We start from the raw sequence: 20,532 nt of genomic DNA, 5'->3' as shown, positions 1-20,532 counted from the left end.
GGCGTTTTACAACTAAAAAATAGGTCTTTATTTACTTTAGAACATTAGAACGTATAGTGGAGTACAGTGGACGAGATTCAGTTAGCTAACACTACGATGTTAGATAATAAAGAAAGCGTCACGGTAAATCAGAAGCGACAGGCCACTATAATAACATATAGTTAAGTTACTGGTTCCAAGTTGATATTCTCTTGTTTGTATGTCGGTCTGGCAGACAGCCACATTTATGTCGGACAAGTAATGTTAACTGACAGATGTATCTGAAAGCGGATAATCTCTTGATGGATTATCATAGACTCTCTTATAAATAATCCCATCGGTTAAAATGTGCCTTCTTAGCGCTACACTGAACAAGCTTGCGAAATATTTTGGCCTAATATCTGAAAGTAAACATAAACATATTTGAAATGTCAGACACTCACATTGATATTCCCATAGACTCACATTATAAGAAATGGTCCTTAATCACGTTTTCATGCTAAAGAGGTGATTTAGCTAGAAGAATGAAACGCCTGACACATGAAAATGTTCCTGTTATATAGGGGTAGCCAACCCATTTTTTTGTGCAAAATGACTTCAAAGAGGATTACACCCCCCCCCCCCCCACATTTTATTGAAATTTTCTGCTGATCACAGGACTGACATACACTTTTTATAAATGCAAATATCCAAGTCAACATTATCACAGAGACTCATGAAATATTTCATTTTCTTCAGAAAACAATGTAGTGTCACTTTTTAAATTAGTTTTTATACTTAAAAATACCCCATTTTTATCCAATTACCTCATGTATAAATTGAATCATACGGTTGTCCCTGAACTTTTTCAGCCAATCGCTGGTCATGATTCAATGCGATACCCTGACTTTAATGCATACATATCATCAGTTGTACCCACATTGTCATTGTCAGAGAGGGTAGGGTCATTATGTAAAGTCGAGAAGATATTTGAAATAATTACAATCGGACCTATTTCCCACTAATGGAAGGTATCTTCTATTGCTCAATTAATACAAGGTGTATGGTAAATAATGAAAATTCGAAAACAGTTATAAACACTCAGTAGAATTTAGAAAAGGTTTTTAAAACTGTAAAATATAGGCAAGTCAGCAAACATGAAGTTTTTATTCAGCTCCAAGCACTTTTTATTTATACGTAATTGCAAGTTCATTTTTTGTACAACGACGTCCCTTTATAAATTTAATTTACCGGAATTTGACGAAACACGCCGAATGACGTCGATTTGGAAGTTTTAAGAGGACCGAGAAAGTGCGATTTGCTGAAAATTAGCATACATTTATACATATTTGTATCATTATGAAAATTTATTTCTATTTAATACAGTTGCAGGACCAGTTTAGTTTTATGTTGGTTTTCTTTCCTTTTTATATATTTTTACAATGTATTTCCGTGTAAAAAGACACACGAAGTCTAAATTAAATAAAGTAATGTGCATCTTGAATCATCAAACGGGAAGGTTTTAACTTTTTCTAACAGTAACTGTTTCCTACATAAATATCAAAATAAAATGTACAGGGGAAGTATTGTATTTTTAAGACATATCTGTAAATAGTGTTTTAATCTTAGATGAAGTGAGAACAGCACCGCACTCATCTGCACAACTAACTGTACTCCATCTTCCTCTTATATACTTCATTCCACTGTACTCAACTGTCCGTGGTGGTTTTGATAGTTTTCACTCTGGACCACCGCAGTAAGTCAAGATGAATTTACCAGAGCACAATTCTTAGATTAGTATTCGTCAGACCAAACAAATAATGGTAGCGAAATTTCAGACTCTAATGCTATTAATTGCAAATGCCGAAAGTAGTCCGCTTCCCTTTATATGTACACTAACGCCTAAAATTTCAGGGGAGATCACTGCGTAAAGATGGTCAAATGACAGGCGCATTAATTTTCAAGCAAAATAATTCCCTAATGGTCGAAGATTTCTAATATTGTTTTATTCTTTATAGATATACATTATTTTAGTAAGCTCCATGATTATTTACATCTGTTTTAAAATAAACATTGGATTGAATATCAGTGTTGCAATTAGTCTTATAACCAATCTAATACTATTAAAACGCTGGAAAGCATTTGGTGGCACTGTACAAAAACAAATTGGTTTATAATCTTTCTGACATTCTGAGACACAAACAAATCCAGCGCCTTCTGTGCTTTGATTTTTATTTGGATGATTGTCTAATAAGTAACCTTTAGGAAACTATAACAGTACAGGTATAAATATAAAACATTTCTTGGGTATAATGACCCTTTAACCACTTAGCCTCGTGTCGCTCCCAGCACCCATGTTTTTGTCTTGACTTACACAAAAGAAAAAAAAACTCAGAATCACATTTTAAAATCAATTTAACCAATGGAGTATAAGCGTATGTACATGTATTGTTAACGTTTGTTCTACGGATAAAAGATAAAGATAAAGCCACAACAATTCTTGTTCACAAGCGTCATGCTATTTAAGGCATTAACTTTCAATATAATAGTTTCCCTAAAATTTGCGGTCTAGACTTACATTCCTGATAAACATTTAAATTCTGGCGCTATAGTCATGAAAACCTTGATGAACAGAAGTAAAATCTATTGCCGTCTGCTGCAGTTTTATTTCCCGCCTTTCCAAACAATTCAGTTTTCCATTCATCAATCACGCTATCATTCTTACAATCGTCTGCAGCCAACCACCAACGTAGAATCTGAGCGCGTGCTGGCAAAGCGCCACCTTGTAGTAAGCACGTTGTTATTGATACAAGTTACTACTGAATTATTGTCTAGGGGTGCTTAATATTTTGATGTTTTTACCCACGTTTAACACGGCATAATTACGTGGTTCATGAATCAGACGACTTGTTTGTAGGTGGGGAAACCATTAATGTCGCTCACCAGCAACATCAATCTGTTTACTACGAAATGTTTCACGCACTTGTTGCCGCTCAACAATTCTCAGTTTCTCACCTGCGTCTAGACGGCGTTAATCTGCTTAAAAAAGCTGAAGGCTATTGGGTGCTAGCATATTCAAGCATAAAATCTTTTTGAATTCTACATTTACTTTACTTTTATTTATTCTTGTTTACAAATACTATTGCATAACCTGGAGATAAACATGCATGTAAGAGTACCCTGCATCATTTTATGATAAACAAGAACTAAAAGACAAATGGCGCAGCGAAAAAAATGTCATCCAAAATGACATTTTTTTTATTAATGGCCGTCTGCACATTCGTGTCATTGCGCTGTTTGATTTTGGCAATAGTAGTTATGGCAGGCAAATTCTTAACATTTTTGAACTCGTACAAACAGACTCATAGAATCGTACAAAAAGCTTTTAGATAAGTTCCGAAAGTATATTCTCACTATCATTTGCATAATTTTCTATTTTAATTGCCCCAACTGATCTCAAGTAATAATTTCAAATATATTTTCAAACTTTTGAAGCTCAGCAGTGTTCCCTTTATGAACATTTGGAAATTATTCTTATGAGCTGCAATTTAAGTGATTTTAATTAAGCAGTCCTTAGCACTTCTGATCCACGTGAATCAACATTCCTGATAAAATGTAATGAATTCTGTCATAATTTGCATAACAACCTCAAAGTCGAATATCTCCCCGTTTCTGCATTGATAGTATAATATATAAGAGGTCGTTTTACTCATCTTGTAGCGTGTCGATTTAAGCTTGAGTCCGTAACCGTTAAAGCAGCACTTCTCCACATTCATGCTAATTTTCAGGAAAAAAATTATAGTTCAAAGTTATGCTTTGTCAAGTAAATGTTAGATAGTTTTTTATCCATGAAAACTACAAAATAAAGGTACAGATATGCAAAAAAAAAAGCCTTAAATGCGTTAGTAACGTAGTAAAATTATGGCGATAAATATTGCAAGATCAGTCATTCAAAGCATATAACATGTAAATCATTACTTGAATTGTTAATTCAATGTATTTTTATTTTTCTTAAAATCTTAGTTCATTTTGCTCAAAAATTATTTGCTTTAAAAATAGAGAGAAAGAAAAGGCTCATCTGGAAGATTGCAGCTTTAACAAAACAGAGGGTTTTTATCTGACCGATGATATATTAATAATGGTTTAATTGACACACCTAGCCGGATCAATACCTATTACCGAAACGTAGAGCCGTAGAATAATTAACCTAATTCTTAACGCGAATAGCTGAACTCCACCGGAAAAAAATGATTTCCGCAAGACATATTTTTAAAGGCATCAAATATGTCAAAACTCGAAACTTGGTTAATTAGTTTAATTTAAAAAAAATCGTCGTTATATGATAAAAACTGAAAATTGTAAAGAAAACTATAAACATGGTAAAAAAGAAACAGATTTAGATCAAGAACCTCCGTGCAAACAGAACGGATACACTTTTTTGGACTAACCTACACTACAAAATTTAAAATTCTTAACAAAAAGCAAGTAAAATCAAAGATTTGGTGACTTCGTTTATTTTATTGTATCGTGTAAAAGTTGACTTTATAAAACTGACTTTTAGTAAATTTCTAGATAATTATAAAAGCAAAAGTACAAATTATTATGTGTTTACTAACCGGAAGTACAAAATGAATCGCCTGTTGACAATGAGCATTTTAAATTTATTCTGATTGTCAGACAAAATGTTTCAATCATAATTTCAAACGAATATAAATATTAAATATTTTTATACAAAGACCATATACATGACAAACTATTTCTTATCAAAAATCTTTATAACAATATTAAAATACAGGAAGCCTCCATGAGGAAATAGAATTCGTCATAAATAGGCAGAAGCCGTGTAGATTTTATAAACGTCACGAAGCGAACATTAAATAGAGGATATTGAATGAGTGTAAGTTCAATACTGAAATTATTGCACGAGTTGAATAAAATTATATTATGCGAGCCTCTGGCGAGCATAATTTTATTTTATTTAACGAGTGCAATAAATTCAGACGAGTAATGAATTTACACGAATTTAATATTCTATTTATCACATACCAAAAATAAAGACCGTTTAGGGTGAAATTATAGTCAAATTTCATTGACGCGCCTATAGTATAACACTAACATTTAGCGCGTCTTTACGCTATGTTTGTAATGACGTCACGTCAAGATATATGCACGGCCGTGCAATACCATATTTACGGAGTCGCAACATCGGCACGGGTGTGTGATAAAGTCGTTTATTGTATGACGGATATCTGTAGTTCAACGTTTCAAAAAGGACTCTATATTAGAACATTACAAAATTTTAATGTAAAGACAAACATCTTGCTTTTATTAAATCTACCATGTTTAATCAATTATCACCTGGCATAAATGTTTACAAGATACATCGATTTTGCAGTACCGGATAACCTTTGTCTCAATCGGACAGCATTAATATAAATTTTCATAATACATAAGCAGTCAAGTAGAGCGTTTGACTGTGAATCGGGCGATCCGCGTTCGATTCCCAAATCGTTGTAATTGATCATGAAATTCTTTCTACGGTCATTCGCACTGTACCTCTGCTCTGGCATGTACAGCGCTTTCCATTCCTTGCGAAAGTGACGGGAACTAGTACTGGTAAACTGCTTGACAGCCTGTCAAGGAACGATGCGTTGGTTGGACTGTGCTCTGGTGAAATCAATGTGGCTTACTTTCATGATCCGGAGTGAAAACTACCAACACCACCACCACCTTTATAACACATATCTGGCCAAAGTATTTTCATATTCCCCTAAGAAAAGAAATCACGCCTTTGGCTTACCCCTACACTGTCGGGTACGTGAAACGGTGCAGATTTTTCGTGATACATTCAAGATGGAGGAAGGTAATATGAATTCAGACAAATCCGTTTTATATTGTAAAAAGAAGAATAGTGGCATGTAACGTAAAAATAAGTTCACTATAAGATCAATAAGTTCACAATGTATTTTACATATGCTATAATTATATGAATTTTTTACTATGAGTTTTGCCTTAAATAAAGAAATTATCCCTTTTCGGATTTGTGCGGATGGTATACTAGTAATTTGTATAATGAACATCCTAATGCCGCCGGATCTGTATCAATCTTATGATATGTGTAGTAGATGCTTTTTGTGATTTATCAAACGATGTTCTCCGTTGATAAAGGTAATAAAAAGAGTCTATCAAATCTAAATTTGAAACAGAAACTCTAAATGAAACTAATAAAAGAGATTCATGACGTATGACAAGCATGTCGCATACAATGTTATAATTAGTTGGGTTTTTTTTAGGGCGGGGGTCATTCAAACAATTCCGGTTAAAACACCAAATGTCACGTACACGTTTTAATATTAGCAATGACGCTCCTTTTCCACAGGTTTTTCTCCTGTTTTGGGAAAATGTTTAAGTATACGTATGCCTCAAATATAACCATAAATTTATTGTGTCTATTTTATGAGATTTTATTGATCAACAAGGTGGCGGATGAAAATAAAAATACTTAATGACACGTGGATATAAAAAAAATAAAGATGCAAAGTTGTTGGCGCTTGAAAATAAAATGCCAAATAGCGCGTGATAAAAGTAAAATAGCTCACAGTTATCGGGCACAATTTTAATTTCATAAACTTGAAATTGTCAACAATATAATATGAAAAAGGCAAAGCCTCAAAGCGAGCTCGATTTACTTTTACTGTGAAATAGTATAAAATAATCGTTCATTTTTATTTTACATTTTCCGTTTTCAAATTGTCATACAGTATTTTTTACACTGCTTCCGTTCATTTTGGTTCCCTGTCCAATTATGATTCCCATAAGTGACCAGGACACCAGTTTACGCTTCCGTTTTCAATCAGAATACCTCGGGTTTTTTTAATCTTGTAATTCGAACAGTTTCGATGTGTTTACTTCGGAACCATCACTTTCTAGCAGGTACTCGCGTTACCGTAAAGCTCGCTTTGCGAGCAGGCCCTTTGGGCAAGCTCTTCGAGTTCGCTATAAACTGAAGTCGATCTATACTTTACTGCAGAAGAATATCAAGTATCGTCAATAAATAGAACGTTTAGCATAACTCAAAATATTTCAACATAAATACTGCGGCGTCTTTAAAAATGTTATAGGCTCCATGACGCTGCCCGACAGAAATCAACAAATTATATGTCTTAAACATATGCATGTATGTGAAAGAATAAAGAAAAAAACATTTACAAGTCAAATTACCTTTCAATATTCAACACCATGGTCGCTCAACGACCTGTAATGTGGACTGTCACTACATTACTCTTATTCTATTTTTTTTAATGATGAGTAATTTATCAAAAATAGGTCTATACATACTTATGAAATGCATCCGTAAAACTTTTCAAAAACCCGACAAATTATAAAAAGTAAATAACTGTAGATATTTCATTAAGTTTTGCAGCCTGCTAACCAATAAACAACTTATACCTACTAACTGGTAATATGAGCAGACGATATTTCCCCGCCTTTTCTGAGGTATTGTCTAAGTTTTTTCTGACCACCTGCGAGACGAGTAAATTTCCATTTTACGCACCTCATAAATACGGTTTCATCATCCAAAGCGAGTCAGACGGCAATTGACGCAGGAACTAGTAACTTCTAATTCGCTTCATTCTTCAGATGTTAAATAGTGTTAGTGACTGTAATGTCTATACGTAGAATATATACGGCATACTTATAGACACATTTGAGAATATTAACTTTTGATGAAAAAAAAATTACGTGAAAGCTATTACAATTTAAAAGCTGTCAATACGATAGATCTCGGTGATTTTAGTTGTACATTCCATATTTTTTTTAGATAACTTTTACTACGATCAACATAATTATTCACTTCAGCAGACGTGAAGTTAAGTTTACAGACGACAAAACAAAATGCAGTTTTATGACTATATCATAGTTTTTGCTTTATTCTGTGAGTTTATTTTTTGTCAAGACAATCAAACGTTGTCGTCTGCGACAAGGCCAGTCCAGACAACCGCTAATTCTACATCGACAGAAACAACTTTAGTGCACAGTCCGACGGAGTCCGTGGAAGATAATTCAGATTCAGACGAGGTTGACACTAATCGTGATGAAAGACTTCAAAGGTAATTATCTATAACATAATTATGATTTATTTTGGATTCATTTTTCTTCTTCTTCTTCATCTTCTTCTTTTCTTAAACAACATAGTTATAGTGTCATGTACATCATATAATTACAAACATAATATTTACATTCAAAATATTGGTACCCGACCCAGTGGGCCTATAAGACATAATTTATACTAATTAATACATGGTTATGTTTAACAGTAATATTTGTTTCAAATGTAGAACAGTACATTCAAAACGTAGATTATAATAATAAAATCATTTGCAAAAGTTAGTTTTTTATATGTTGACGATGAGCAAATGTTTAGAATAATCATATTTACATTTTAAGGATATTATAAAGAAATTAATGTATAATTATAGAAAAAAATCAAATCAATACATTTAATCTAATAAATCAAACTACAAGAAAATACGTCCTTTTCGACAGGTCGAAAGAATTTATTGAAAATCTTGAGTAAAACGAAACTTAAAAATTCATATTCCTTTTAAAAGGTTTTATCTCACTGCGATTGTTGCAATTTTTTCATAAAAAGGGAAACTTTAACATGAAATAATATCACTGCACTAATCAATTCAATATATCTTTTTATAAATATTATAATATTTTCATTATTTACACTCCATTTATCACTTTTATTTATTTTTATTTATTTATTTATTTATTTATTTATTTTGATTTTACAGTGAATTTTTTTTAACTATGAAAAAACGCTTAATTTCATACAATTTAAACAAAATGTTATTGCAAATGTATGATTTTTTTTTTTTATTTTAATGTTTAATTTGTTTAATTAAATTTTCTTCTATTAATGAAGGTCCCATTTATATTTTCTTCATAATAGAATAGATTTTATAATACAATATGACTTGAACATAACAGTTCCTCGTCATTACACAAATATACAGCATACATTAAATACAGCGAGACTGAAAATTTTGTATTATCAGTAATATATATATATACACACATTTTCATTTCTGATACTAAATTATGATTTATTACAAAATATTGCTATTAAAATTATTTGTATTACATGTCTTTTTTTTTAAATATCTTAATCAGATATTTGATATTTTCTAAAGAAAGAAAGAAAGTTGTATTTTTCTAAATCGACGCAGAAGGAAAATGATAATACATTATGATGTACGGGTAGATGTTCTTTGTGTCTTGATCTGACATATAATTTACCAAAATAATTACTACACTTGTTTTATTCCTTTTTGTACAGTGTGCAAATGAGGAAAGGCATGTTGTAGTAACTCAACTAACTTGTTTTAAAATAAGGAAGGCGCAATTTGAATTTTAAAACTATTACTTTTTATGCGAATTTCTGTTACTATTACATTCATTTATTTTTCTGTTGATTGTGGTCAACAACCTTCAACCCTTCTAAGGTCAATGCACGGACGAACTTGAAGTAAAATATGCACCAACAATGCGCCCGTGCAGGTATGCGTCTATGACCCCAGACTTAAGGTTAAAGAAAATTGAGAAAAACAACCGATATTTTTCTTTTTCGCAGCGGTCGTTGCCTCTGAAGAGTATTTTAAAGTACATCATGCGAAAGATGACGTTTTGGCCAGAAAAAGAAATATTATATTGATAAGTGTTTCACACCAACATACGTCACTACGGTTATTGCCTGTCGAATTTATGTAATTTAAACAGGAACAAACTTTTCAACGTTTAAGGGATTTAAACGGCAACTGGATTTCTTATTTATCTTCCATTTCAATTCTATATGAATAACCATTTGAAACCAAAATGGTCTTTGTCTATGTTTTATTAAGAAAAAGAAACTCTTTAAAATGAAGGTGTTACTGCATAACGTGGGCATTTATGGTTATGATCTTTCAAGTATTACATTTCACATTGGCAATACACACATACAGTTTACATTAAGTGAAATTATATATGGTTAGTTTAAAAATCTATAGACCTTGAACATTTCATACCTCATGAAGAAAACGTAGCAAAACGTTGCAACGTAACTTGATGAAGTCATAATAAAAACCGCGTGACGTTGCGCGATTCAGGGTAAAAATAATGTTTAAAAGATGAAAAAATTTAAATTAGATCATATCAAAAAATCACTTTACTTCTGATGTTTCACCCATGAGGTTCCGACATCGAGATAATCAATACCGTATCTAGTTCTTCTTGGTTCAATTTAATATTAAAGACGCATTGTAAAGTACTAATAGCGCGTCTAGTGTGGGAGTGCGGGGATGGTTAGGTTTCTTTACATAACAAAAACAGTTCAACTAAATACATGTATTACGGTTGTCGTATTTCACTGTTTTTAATTTAAATAATACAGAAATGATAAACTGTGTTACAATAACATTGAATTCAAGATAAACCTCTCACAGAATAAAGCATTGAATGATCCATTGTCATAACATTGCAAAATAACCTACATCAGTATCTGACTTAAGGTAAAACCGCAGATAAAGATGACTCAGACCTTAGTTGTTAGTGGACATTCAGGAAAAACCACAAACATTTTGGCTTTTTATAATATGACCCTAACAGGGTGAGGTCACATATTTGATATTTAAACTATGTGGTAATCCACTATTCAAGTTTAGATATTGTAAAATTGACCTTCCGCTCTTCAGGTCATACAGAAGTGGGCGCCAATGTACGGGTAAATGATTAATTGAATTCCGAAAGATGTAATGTTCATCTGCCCCTTAACTCCTTATGACCTCAGTTCTGAGGTCATAGCCGATTGACCTTAAGCAGGTCATTTGAGGCTTTGTGTCTTTCAGATCAACAGATTATATGGGATGGTCATTATAAATACAGTTTAATTAACCAGTGGGGATATAAGGTTATGCTACGAGCTGCCTGTTAGAAATACGTTACACTTGTGCAAGGTCCACACAGCATTAGATAATGAATAACAAATTAATATAGGAGAGCCAATAAAATTTGATATCGTGTTATAATTTTTTCATATAAAACGTTATTTTCCCTCACCTTTTTGCTTGTTGTTGTTTTTTTGTTGTTGGTTGTGGTGGAAGTGGCGGCGGATACGAAACCGGCTACTGTTGCTGATGTTGTTATTGTTAGAAAACATTTCCCTTGCTAAATGAAAATGAGAATACGAAAACAAACCTTGATTTATTCTATTCGGAGCATTGCGATATTTCTATATTTACAAGTGATCCAACCTATAACCCCGTTTTTCGATGATAATTAGTTATTGTTCTCCTACAGAAACTGACTTATTTCAGCGGGAAAAAAACGAGCGTCTGTTTTCAGTTTATCGGATTACATCTTTTCACACAATTCTTACTTTTTCGCGGATTAACCTTAAATTTCTTGCCCCTGGCTGATTTGATATTATCTGGCAGTAAGTTAGTCTAAACAGGTATGCCAATGCCAGTCAATATGCGTTCTTCGTTATTTGATACGGTCTTATATCCAAAGTTGTTTACTACGGCGGAGATAATCCGAGTATCTGATAATCTTTATACAATATTGGCGCTTGTACTCAGTGTTGAAGTAACCCCATCAAGGTCGATTGAGTCAATTAAGATCAAAGAGAAGTCCGTAATCATAACAACAGTGTTAAAAGCACACAGTAGGCTCTGTTACGAATATCAGGGCATGACTTGCCGTTGCTGTTATTTTGCTTCATCAGGTGAGGGTCAAACTGATTTATACATATACTCAGAATAAAAAGAAACGGAGCATGAATGTATTCGAAATGTTTCCAGCAAAACATGCCAGGAATCGCCATTCGAAACATATTTTGTGTGTATGTGTGTGAAATAGACTTGCTTAAGAGAAATATTCCGAATATTGTTAACCTCCATACTGGTTTCGAGCTTCGTAAATGAAGACAGTATTACAATTTTATATATAGGTAACCCGACATAAACATGGCAGATGACTTGCCCCGTAGACGCCTTTTTTCCACTTGGTAATAAATTCTCCGTTTATTGGCTTAGGGCAGACGGTGTACGGGTAGAGATGGTCAAATCTTGTTCGCTAATCTGGTTCATTATTTACTACATTTACGTTAAGTTGAAATGAAATGACAAATTGAATGAAATCAGATAAGAACAACAACGTTAAGTACTTAATAAAATCGTCAGGTTTTACTGCTTAAAAGGTAATGTAAACAAACTTCTGATATCTTTTATCCTTTTTTTTTACGTTTAAACTTGTATATGCCTAGTCTAAAGATTCACGTGCATATTGCCTTAATTATAGATATTGTCTGAAATACAGATAATTTGTGAAATTATCCACACATTTAAATATGAAGCATGACCAAAATTAACTTGATTAGAATAGTACGATAAAGTATCAATGTTTTCTGCTTGTATTCTGGCATGAAGTGGGTGTGGTATGTGTAAGGTCAGTGGCGCCTAATGCTACTGCGCTAATTTCAATTTAGCTTGAAAGAAAGCTTGATATTTTCAACTGAAAAAAAGGATTGTTTTGAAGAATAAAAACATTTTTTTTGTATTTTACTAAATAAGTCCACAAATATTTTGATCGTTATATTATTTTACATTATGTCGCCATATCACCTCTTTTCAAAATCTATTGGCACTAGAGTTTTATTGAGTGTGTAGATTACCCTAATTAGAAAGAAAAAAGGTCTACATAAAAAGTGGCAGAATGTTTACTTTTTACTGTAAAGACAGTTTAATAACAAATATGAAAATAAATAATTAAATCAATTGAGGCGATTAAAAGACTTTAATTAACCGTAAAGAATGAAATTTACATATCAAAGTGTGATACTTATTTTTTACAGAACAAAAATGTTAGAAAAAAATCATAGAATTTTTTCTAAGTAGAGCACTGTGGGGGCGGAAATGGGTTGCGGTTGCGGTAATAGCTCCTGGTGAGATGTCTGATGATAAGAATAATTTCGTCACATGGTTATAGTTATCATAGTCACGAATAGTTCAAGTACACGTGTAACATTTGTACTAAATGACCGAATTCACAAAAACTCTCTTTTGCATGATCAAACAACAAGGCGTAATTTTATTCATAAGTTGGATTGATTGAATCTAAATTTCAGAACTTTGAGCAATAGTATAGTATGTTTTATTCTACATGTATGTTTGTTGTTTGTTTTGATCTAGTTGAAGTAGCATTTTAGTCTGTGGCAACATTTTAGTTTCGTTTTGGCCACAGTTATTTGCTATTTAGAACCACGGATTTATATTACAAATATATAAATACATATTATGTAATATAAATCCGTGTAAGAACTTTGAAGAATAAACAGAGGGAAAAGAGCGATTAAAGTAATAAGGTACAGACATGTACCACTACTCAGAGTTCGACCACGAGGTAATGTATATGTGAACATCAGATATATGATTGTAAACAAACATATACATTTCTGCTGAATACATAAATACTGTTTATTGATAATTGAATCAGAAGATAAGTTATATATAATTTCGGGTAGATCTAAAAATAAATAACTATAAATCTATTTATGCGCTTCTGAGTGAGAAAGTACCAGAGTGAGTCCTATGGTCAAATCCGGTCCCGTCATTGAGTACAAGCATCCATGATAATGGAATACCCGTTATCATATAAGATCCAGTCTTCAGTTTATGAGAAATCTAAGACCATTATGACCCTCTTGTAATGATATAATGTATACTAGAAAAAACAACTGTTTGCATTTATCATAAATGGAACAGCATTTGAACCGCGCCATGACAAAACCAACAAAATGGGTTTGCGACCAGCATGGATCCAGACCAGCCTGCGCATCCGCGCAGTCTGATCATGATCCATGCTGTTCGCTATCAGTTTCTCTACTTGTTATAGGGTTTGTAAGCGAACAGCATGGACCCTGATGAAACTGCGCGGATGCGCAGACTGGTCTGGATCCATGCTGGTCGCAAACCCATTATGTTGGTTTTGTCATGGCGCGGCTCATTTGTACTACGTTAAATCATCCGCATATGGACTATTTTCGGAGCCTAAGACTTCTTAAATTGTGGAATCGAACAACATCGAGGTAAACAAAACTTTATCAAAAACCATCAAAGTACTAAAAGTGCTACAGTTCAAGAATAAACGATTAGATTTTTTTTGTTATTTCAGGTCAAGGGCTGCGCGCATGTATTTCCTCCGACAGCACGTGCTAGACTCGCTAGGATGGACAAGCCCACCGGATATAGACCCTGAAACGAAGAGACGCTTGCTTCTTGGTATGCAAACGCCTGTTTACGTAACCAGGCAGAAGCACTGCTACTTTCCGGCATGTGAGTAAATGATACTTTCATATGGCTATTTTGGGGTCATTTAGTTTTTATCATTTGGAACCGATGGCAGGCGATGATCATATTCAGCTCATAGCAGTTGATCTGTTGATATGCCAGTCATGTAAATATCTTAATTGAACTTTAAGATATACATGTGATGAGAATAAAAATCATATTTGCGTGTTTGTATGTGTTTGTTCGTACGTTCGTGCGTGCGTTCGGTCTTTCGTTTGTAATTTATTAGTACAGTTGAACTTTTGGATGCCTATGTTTCCAATAAATAACAGGAAATTAAAACTTGGACAAATAACGTCTAGACTGTTGTCTGATATCTATCAAGTTGTTAATTAGCATGACATTTAAAGGATAGACATGTACAATATCATAGCGATTATTTTGAAGACAAATACCATAACATCAAATTTTAACTTTTTGACGATCAGTTTAACTAACCCGACGATCAGTTTAACTAACCCTACAACACCACGCAAATTGAGTTTCAGAATTTAGAGGTAATTAAACTACTTTCAGGTGATTTACCAATGATCGATCTACCAGATTACATGAATCGATCGATTTGGTTTGACACCAGTTCAAGAAACATTCGATACTTTTTTGCAATACCCAGTAATCCTGATCCAAATCTAGATATAACATCAGCTGTTGTCAGACTCCATTTAAAACGAAGAGAAGGTAAGTTAAAGAATCTTTAAAAATGTTATATGTTCAAGGTATATATATGAACGAGGAGTGTTCAAATATGAATGCATCTAGAACGTTATATTGTTCAATATTGTGAAAAACACAAGGAAGTTAAGAATATCGGGATGATATACATGTTAGCTTTAAATTGATAACACATTCATTAAAATCCGTTTACTTATTTTTCGTATACTGTAATACACAAACTGGTTGGTAGAAGATCAGAGTATGCCGCTGAATACGGTCTTATATCAGAAATCGTTGTCTCCTTAACAATGGTTGTAAATACAATTGTGATGACATCTATGCTGTATATGGACGAAATGAAATGTCTCTTTGGTTTAATAAATTCAAATGTGCGTTAATTCCACTGAAAATGCACCCAATGCCCGTCGGTCTAAACCGAAACGTCTGTCAAGATGGTTGCTAAAATGAAAGAAATAGTTCATACCAAGGCAAGATACATCACTAGGAAAATAGCAAGTATCGCGTACATCTCATAAAGAGCAACTTGATTTGAAAATGAGAAAGATCTGTGCTAGATGGATACCCTATTTGCTTACAGATAAGCAGAAAAAAATGTTGCTTAAACAGTATCTAAATAACAATGCACGATATTTTGCAAATGTCGTCACTGGTAAGTGATGACGAAACATAGGTTCATTTTTATGAGCCAAAACTGAAACACCAAAAGAAGATTCGGGCAACGAAGTCTGGCAAAAGACCATGCGTTGCAAAAAGGACCATCAGTATAAATAAGGCAATGTATTTTCTCTTACAACTCAGGGTCCCAAACACTTTCGAAATAAGTTTTGTCAGTGTCAAAGCTACGAAAATACGTTTCAGGTCGAATATTTGTTTATCGAACACACACTGGTTCTGCAATATTCCAATGTCTTCCTATTATACCTAGAAAAAAATAAGATTATGAAAATTCCTTCAAAGGTTTGATCCGGATGCTGAACCTTTGTGTGGGGTGAATACTTAGAGGAAACAAAATAAAACAATTTAGAATTTTACGTGCCTGAATGCATTCATATTTGAACACTCCTCGAACGATTGTTTTTGCTATGTTTTTGTTTGTATGTGTTTGTTGGTTCTCCGGAAGTAAATTTATAGTGGAGGTTCCGCAGTAAAAAAATCATACCGCTGTTTCAACTCAGTTTGATCTCCTCCGTTATTATGCGACACAATATACGGGGAAGACCGCTGTTTTACGATTGTGTTTAAACTAAGAGATGATCATAAATATCTTTTTTTTAATTTACAGATTGCCCCTGTGCATACGACAGTGATCACAGTACATCTAGACTGCATATAAAGATTTACCAGTACAGAAAACCTATCCGATCTCACGCTAGATGTAAGTTTATCTTTATCAGTACTGAAAGAAAAAAACATTAAAATTCCATTCCAGATATAAGTCAAGTAGTTTTTTAAGATCAATGCTAGATATCAGGGTAAGTGCAGATTTACTAGAACACCTATCATATCGCATGTCTTTAACTTAAACAGAAAACAGGAAATATCACATGTCAGATGTAACTAATATTTAAATGTAAAATATTACATGTCAGGTGAAGATTATGTTCAACTTGTTCAGAAAACCTTAATTGTCGCATGTCAGATGTGCGTTTTGTTTCACTAGTTCAGAAAACCTTAAATATCGCATGTCAGATGTGAGTTTTGTTTCACTTGTACTATAGCATGTCAGGTGTAAGTAAATATTATTTTGTAAAAAAATGTCAGGTGTAGTACATTGTACAGAAAAACACTGTATAGTAAGCTGGCATGTCAGAGATACCAGCACAAAAAGCGTATAAAATGGTGGTCTCCAAGCTGTAATGGAAGATTTGCTTGTACTTAATATGCAAAAAAGAGCTAGTTGAGAACAATATTTATAACAACATAATGATCCTAGATCAGTATGAGGTACAAACGTCACAAACTTTCTTTCTAATGATGGATTGAGAGTTGGTTATTTACAATGATATAAAAAAAAGTACGATTACTGACTGGAACAATTTTATAATACTTTTGTACATCTTTTATATTCTAGTGCGCCACAGCAACATGCGTTTAATTGATGCTAAGATGGTCACCTGGGATAGCGCGCGCTGGGTATCTCTGCACGTGACTGAAGCCGTAAAACGAATTGTGACCAGGGGAAGGAGAAATGGCGGATTTGAAGTACATGTAAGGGACATGGAAGAAAATATTCTTGATGCTAAAACAGTCATAGACCCTACAGTGTGTACAACTGTAACTGGTAAGGAAACATTGTTTGCATAGCTGCATAAACTTACTAGCGTTTGGTTATTTGTGCACATTTAATTTAAAAACTATGTTGTTAGCTATTCCGAGACTTATTTTAATCAGTTGGATATTGTTGTTGTAGAAAAAACTTCAAAGTAATAACAATATATTTATAGATGTAATAGATGTAATATGTAAAAATTTTGAAGAAATTAGGAGGTATAAAATATACTGTTTTAGAGTACGAGTGCACTCAAGAGGAGGCTGTCTACAATGAAGATAACAGTGAGCCTGATGACCCGAATTTCTCCCCTGTACTAGAAATAAGCTCGACCACAACAACACGGCTTGACAGTAAGTATTGACCGAAACTAAATTAAAATGTACCAGTAAATAGATTTGGTGCCTTAACTGCTGAATATGAGTAAAAAAACACATCCATCTGACCAAGTTCTACCACAATAAAATTAGGGGAATCAATCCAGCCCAAGAGTTAATAAATGTTATATCATCATTTACCCAGCTCTCTTGCTTATCTGGTCTTATACGGCTGCGATTATGGGGATACAAAGCGGAAAGTCTAGAGTGAATGTCGAATTGAGAATGTATAATAATTGTACAACTTTAGTGTAGTAGTCCGACTAGTTGTTTAAACAAAACTTTGAATTCTTCGAATTCGGACAAGTCCATTGTAAGCTTGAAGAATTGAAAACATTAATACTTCATCAGAGCCATTATCAGTTTACAACTTCCTGTCAGACTTACAGGCCATTGTGTTGTTAATCGTTATGTTCCAACATCATTTATTACAAAATAATATGTAACAACTTTGTTTCATTTTTCAGTATCGTGAAGTGCGAATCGAAGGAAGAGAAATAAAGGAAAATGAAAATGATTTATTTTACATTGCAAAACGTATTAACACTATACTAGTGCTTAAAACTGATTAAATTATTCATAGTATCTACATGAAAGCCGGTGAAATTATTATTAAAGTGTCAGTGGAAATGATCTTGTCAGCGAGGCGGCAAGGAAAACTGTTTTATAATTATACTGCATTTTTGAATGTATTACTAAGATCTCTTTTGATTGGTGGAGCTAAAGTATGCGTCAACATGTGCACGTTACACTTTCCCAAACAACTTTTGTCGCTCGTTCTCTCGTTGTTGTATGTTTTCTTTAATCAAAGCCCTCAGTCACTCATCAACAGAATCAAGTTGGTTGAGATCTGCTTTCGATCTTATAGAGACACTTGTTGCAAATTTTAAACACTTGTGGTTAATTTAAGATATACAATTATTCAAAAGATTGTTATTATCAGATGAGAGAAATGACATCGAAAGTGTCGGGCGCGCCTGCTGGCGACGTAAAATGTCAGCTCTGTTGTAAAGCATTGTCAAATATTTGAGCGCAAGCTTATATAAGATGCCCATTGTTCATTCACTACCTCATTTAAAGTTTTGATTATTCCAAGGAACTTGTCTTATTAGTGTTCTGTACATTTTTAAAAAGTCGTTGCATGATATATATGTGGTCATCTGTTTGTATTCTTGTATTATATCATGTCATACGTTGTATATATATTGCCTACAAAAACACTATTTCATTTTGGAAGTAATTTGTTTTTGAGCAGTCATTTGTATCTGTAATGAAAGTAACAAACTTTAGTAAAATGAGCAAGTACATGATAATTATCTTTGTTTAGTCTCATAGAAACATTTTTATTTAGTTAATATACAGCACAAAGATAATAAAAAGATACTCTGTAACATGTACACTTTTTTTTTTCTTTTCCGCGACTAGTACATTATTGCTTCAAATTTTAAAGTTATTGTTCTTTCATAAACAAGCGCTGCTCATGGCGTAACAATATTTGTCACAAACATTTTGCTCGTCGTCGATCTTTCATTATCTAAACATGCTATGTCTAGGTCCATTAATTGTCAATTAAGTATATCGTGGATGACTATTTACATGTATAAAAAGTTTTTGGATGTCAAATTACACGCCTTTTCGAAATGAATCATATTTTCTTTGAAATTATTTAAGACGACTAAATCATTTACAGAGGTCTGTCCGCATGTTAAATTCATGCCATTGTTGTTATGTTTTTGTTGTCTTGTAGTAACATTCATCGCAGTCATTATATAAGCGCTGAAGAAGCCGGTGCAACGTACACTTTTCATTGTCTGCTATTTTAACTTCTAAAACGTTGTATAGAAAACTCATGACGAATTTTCAGTTGTTAAAACTTTTTTTTTTTTCAGTGTTTATGTGCTTTTTTCAGTCACAAAAAGTTGTCTTTGCATCAATTGCAATTATGCCTTAACTTTAAACGACAATTGTGCTTTAACATTGATCGACAATAGTGCTTTACTTTGATCACCAATTGTGCTTTACCTTTGATAACTTTGATTTACAATTGTGCTTTAACTTTGATCGCCAATTATGCCATAACTTTGATCGACAATTATGCCTTAAATTTGATCGACAATTGTGCTTTAACTCTGATCGCCAATTATGCCTTAACTTTGATCGACAATTGTGTTTTAACTTTGATCGCCAATTATGCCTTAACTTTGATCGACAATTGTGTTTTAACTTTGATCGACAATTATGCCTTAACTTTGATCGACAAATGTGCCTCTTTAAGTAAAAAATAGACGGTAATATACTCACATGACCTACTTTTATCAATACTGTCATCATTTGTACATGTAATATGTTAATTTATTTTGATTACAATGTATTTTTCTTTGTTGTTTTTGCTTCTTTTTTATGAAAATAAAGTGTTGTGGCAGAATAAATCGTTGTTTTTTTCCCTTTATAATAACAAATCATATACCATTTTCTGTGACGTATGCTCTGTCCGATAGTTAAACATATTTTCTTTATTTTTATAAATGATTGTCAGATCTTCCGAGGACTGTCATGGTACTTTTTTATTTCAAACTTATTTCTTGTTTATCGTTTACAAGAAAAATGCAGGAAACTTGATATCACCACCGTATATAGTTTTCAGTTAGTTCCGTTTCTTTTCCTGAACTGCTGCTCATATAATATCGTACACAAAGTCGCAAGGAGGGGTCCCCCGAGGTCTTCCTCCATCTCGCATTTAGTAAAGTCCCATCCATCACTTGGAGGGGATCAAGTGTTTATTATAACGCCATAGTAATATTGGACACTATCTTTAAATTACTTTCAATAAAAAAAGAAAGCATATTTATAAAAAAAA

General features: G+C 33.1%; 1 protein-coding gene across 1 annotated transcript; it reads left to right on the top strand.

Moving 5' to 3' along the window:
- Nucleotides 1–7,533: 7,533 nt before the first annotated feature.
- LOC132758427 (uncharacterized) lies at nucleotides 7,534–20,129 on the top strand. Its single transcript, XM_060750106.1, has 7 exons — nucleotides 7,534–8,069; nucleotides 14,179–14,339; nucleotides 14,871–15,032; nucleotides 16,312–16,404; nucleotides 17,101–17,310; nucleotides 17,538–17,651; nucleotides 18,143–20,129. Exons 1-7 carry the CDS (start codon nucleotides 7,855–7,857, stop codon nucleotides 18,148–18,150), a joined length of 963 nt encoding a protein of 320 aa, XP_060606089.1. The 5' UTR covers nucleotides 7,534–7,854; the 3' UTR covers nucleotides 18,151–20,129.
- The last annotated feature ends 403 nt before the right edge of the window (nucleotides 20,130–20,532 follow it).

The sequence above is a fragment of the Ruditapes philippinarum genome, unplaced genomic scaffold, assembly GCF_026571515.1.
Source record: "Ruditapes philippinarum isolate M1 unplaced genomic scaffold, ASM2657151v2 ctg4316_1_1_1_1, whole genome shotgun sequence".
Lineage (NCBI taxonomy): Eukaryota > Metazoa > Mollusca > Bivalvia > Venerida > Veneridae > Ruditapes > Ruditapes philippinarum.
This window is presented reverse-complemented; position numbering and strand designations above follow the sequence as displayed.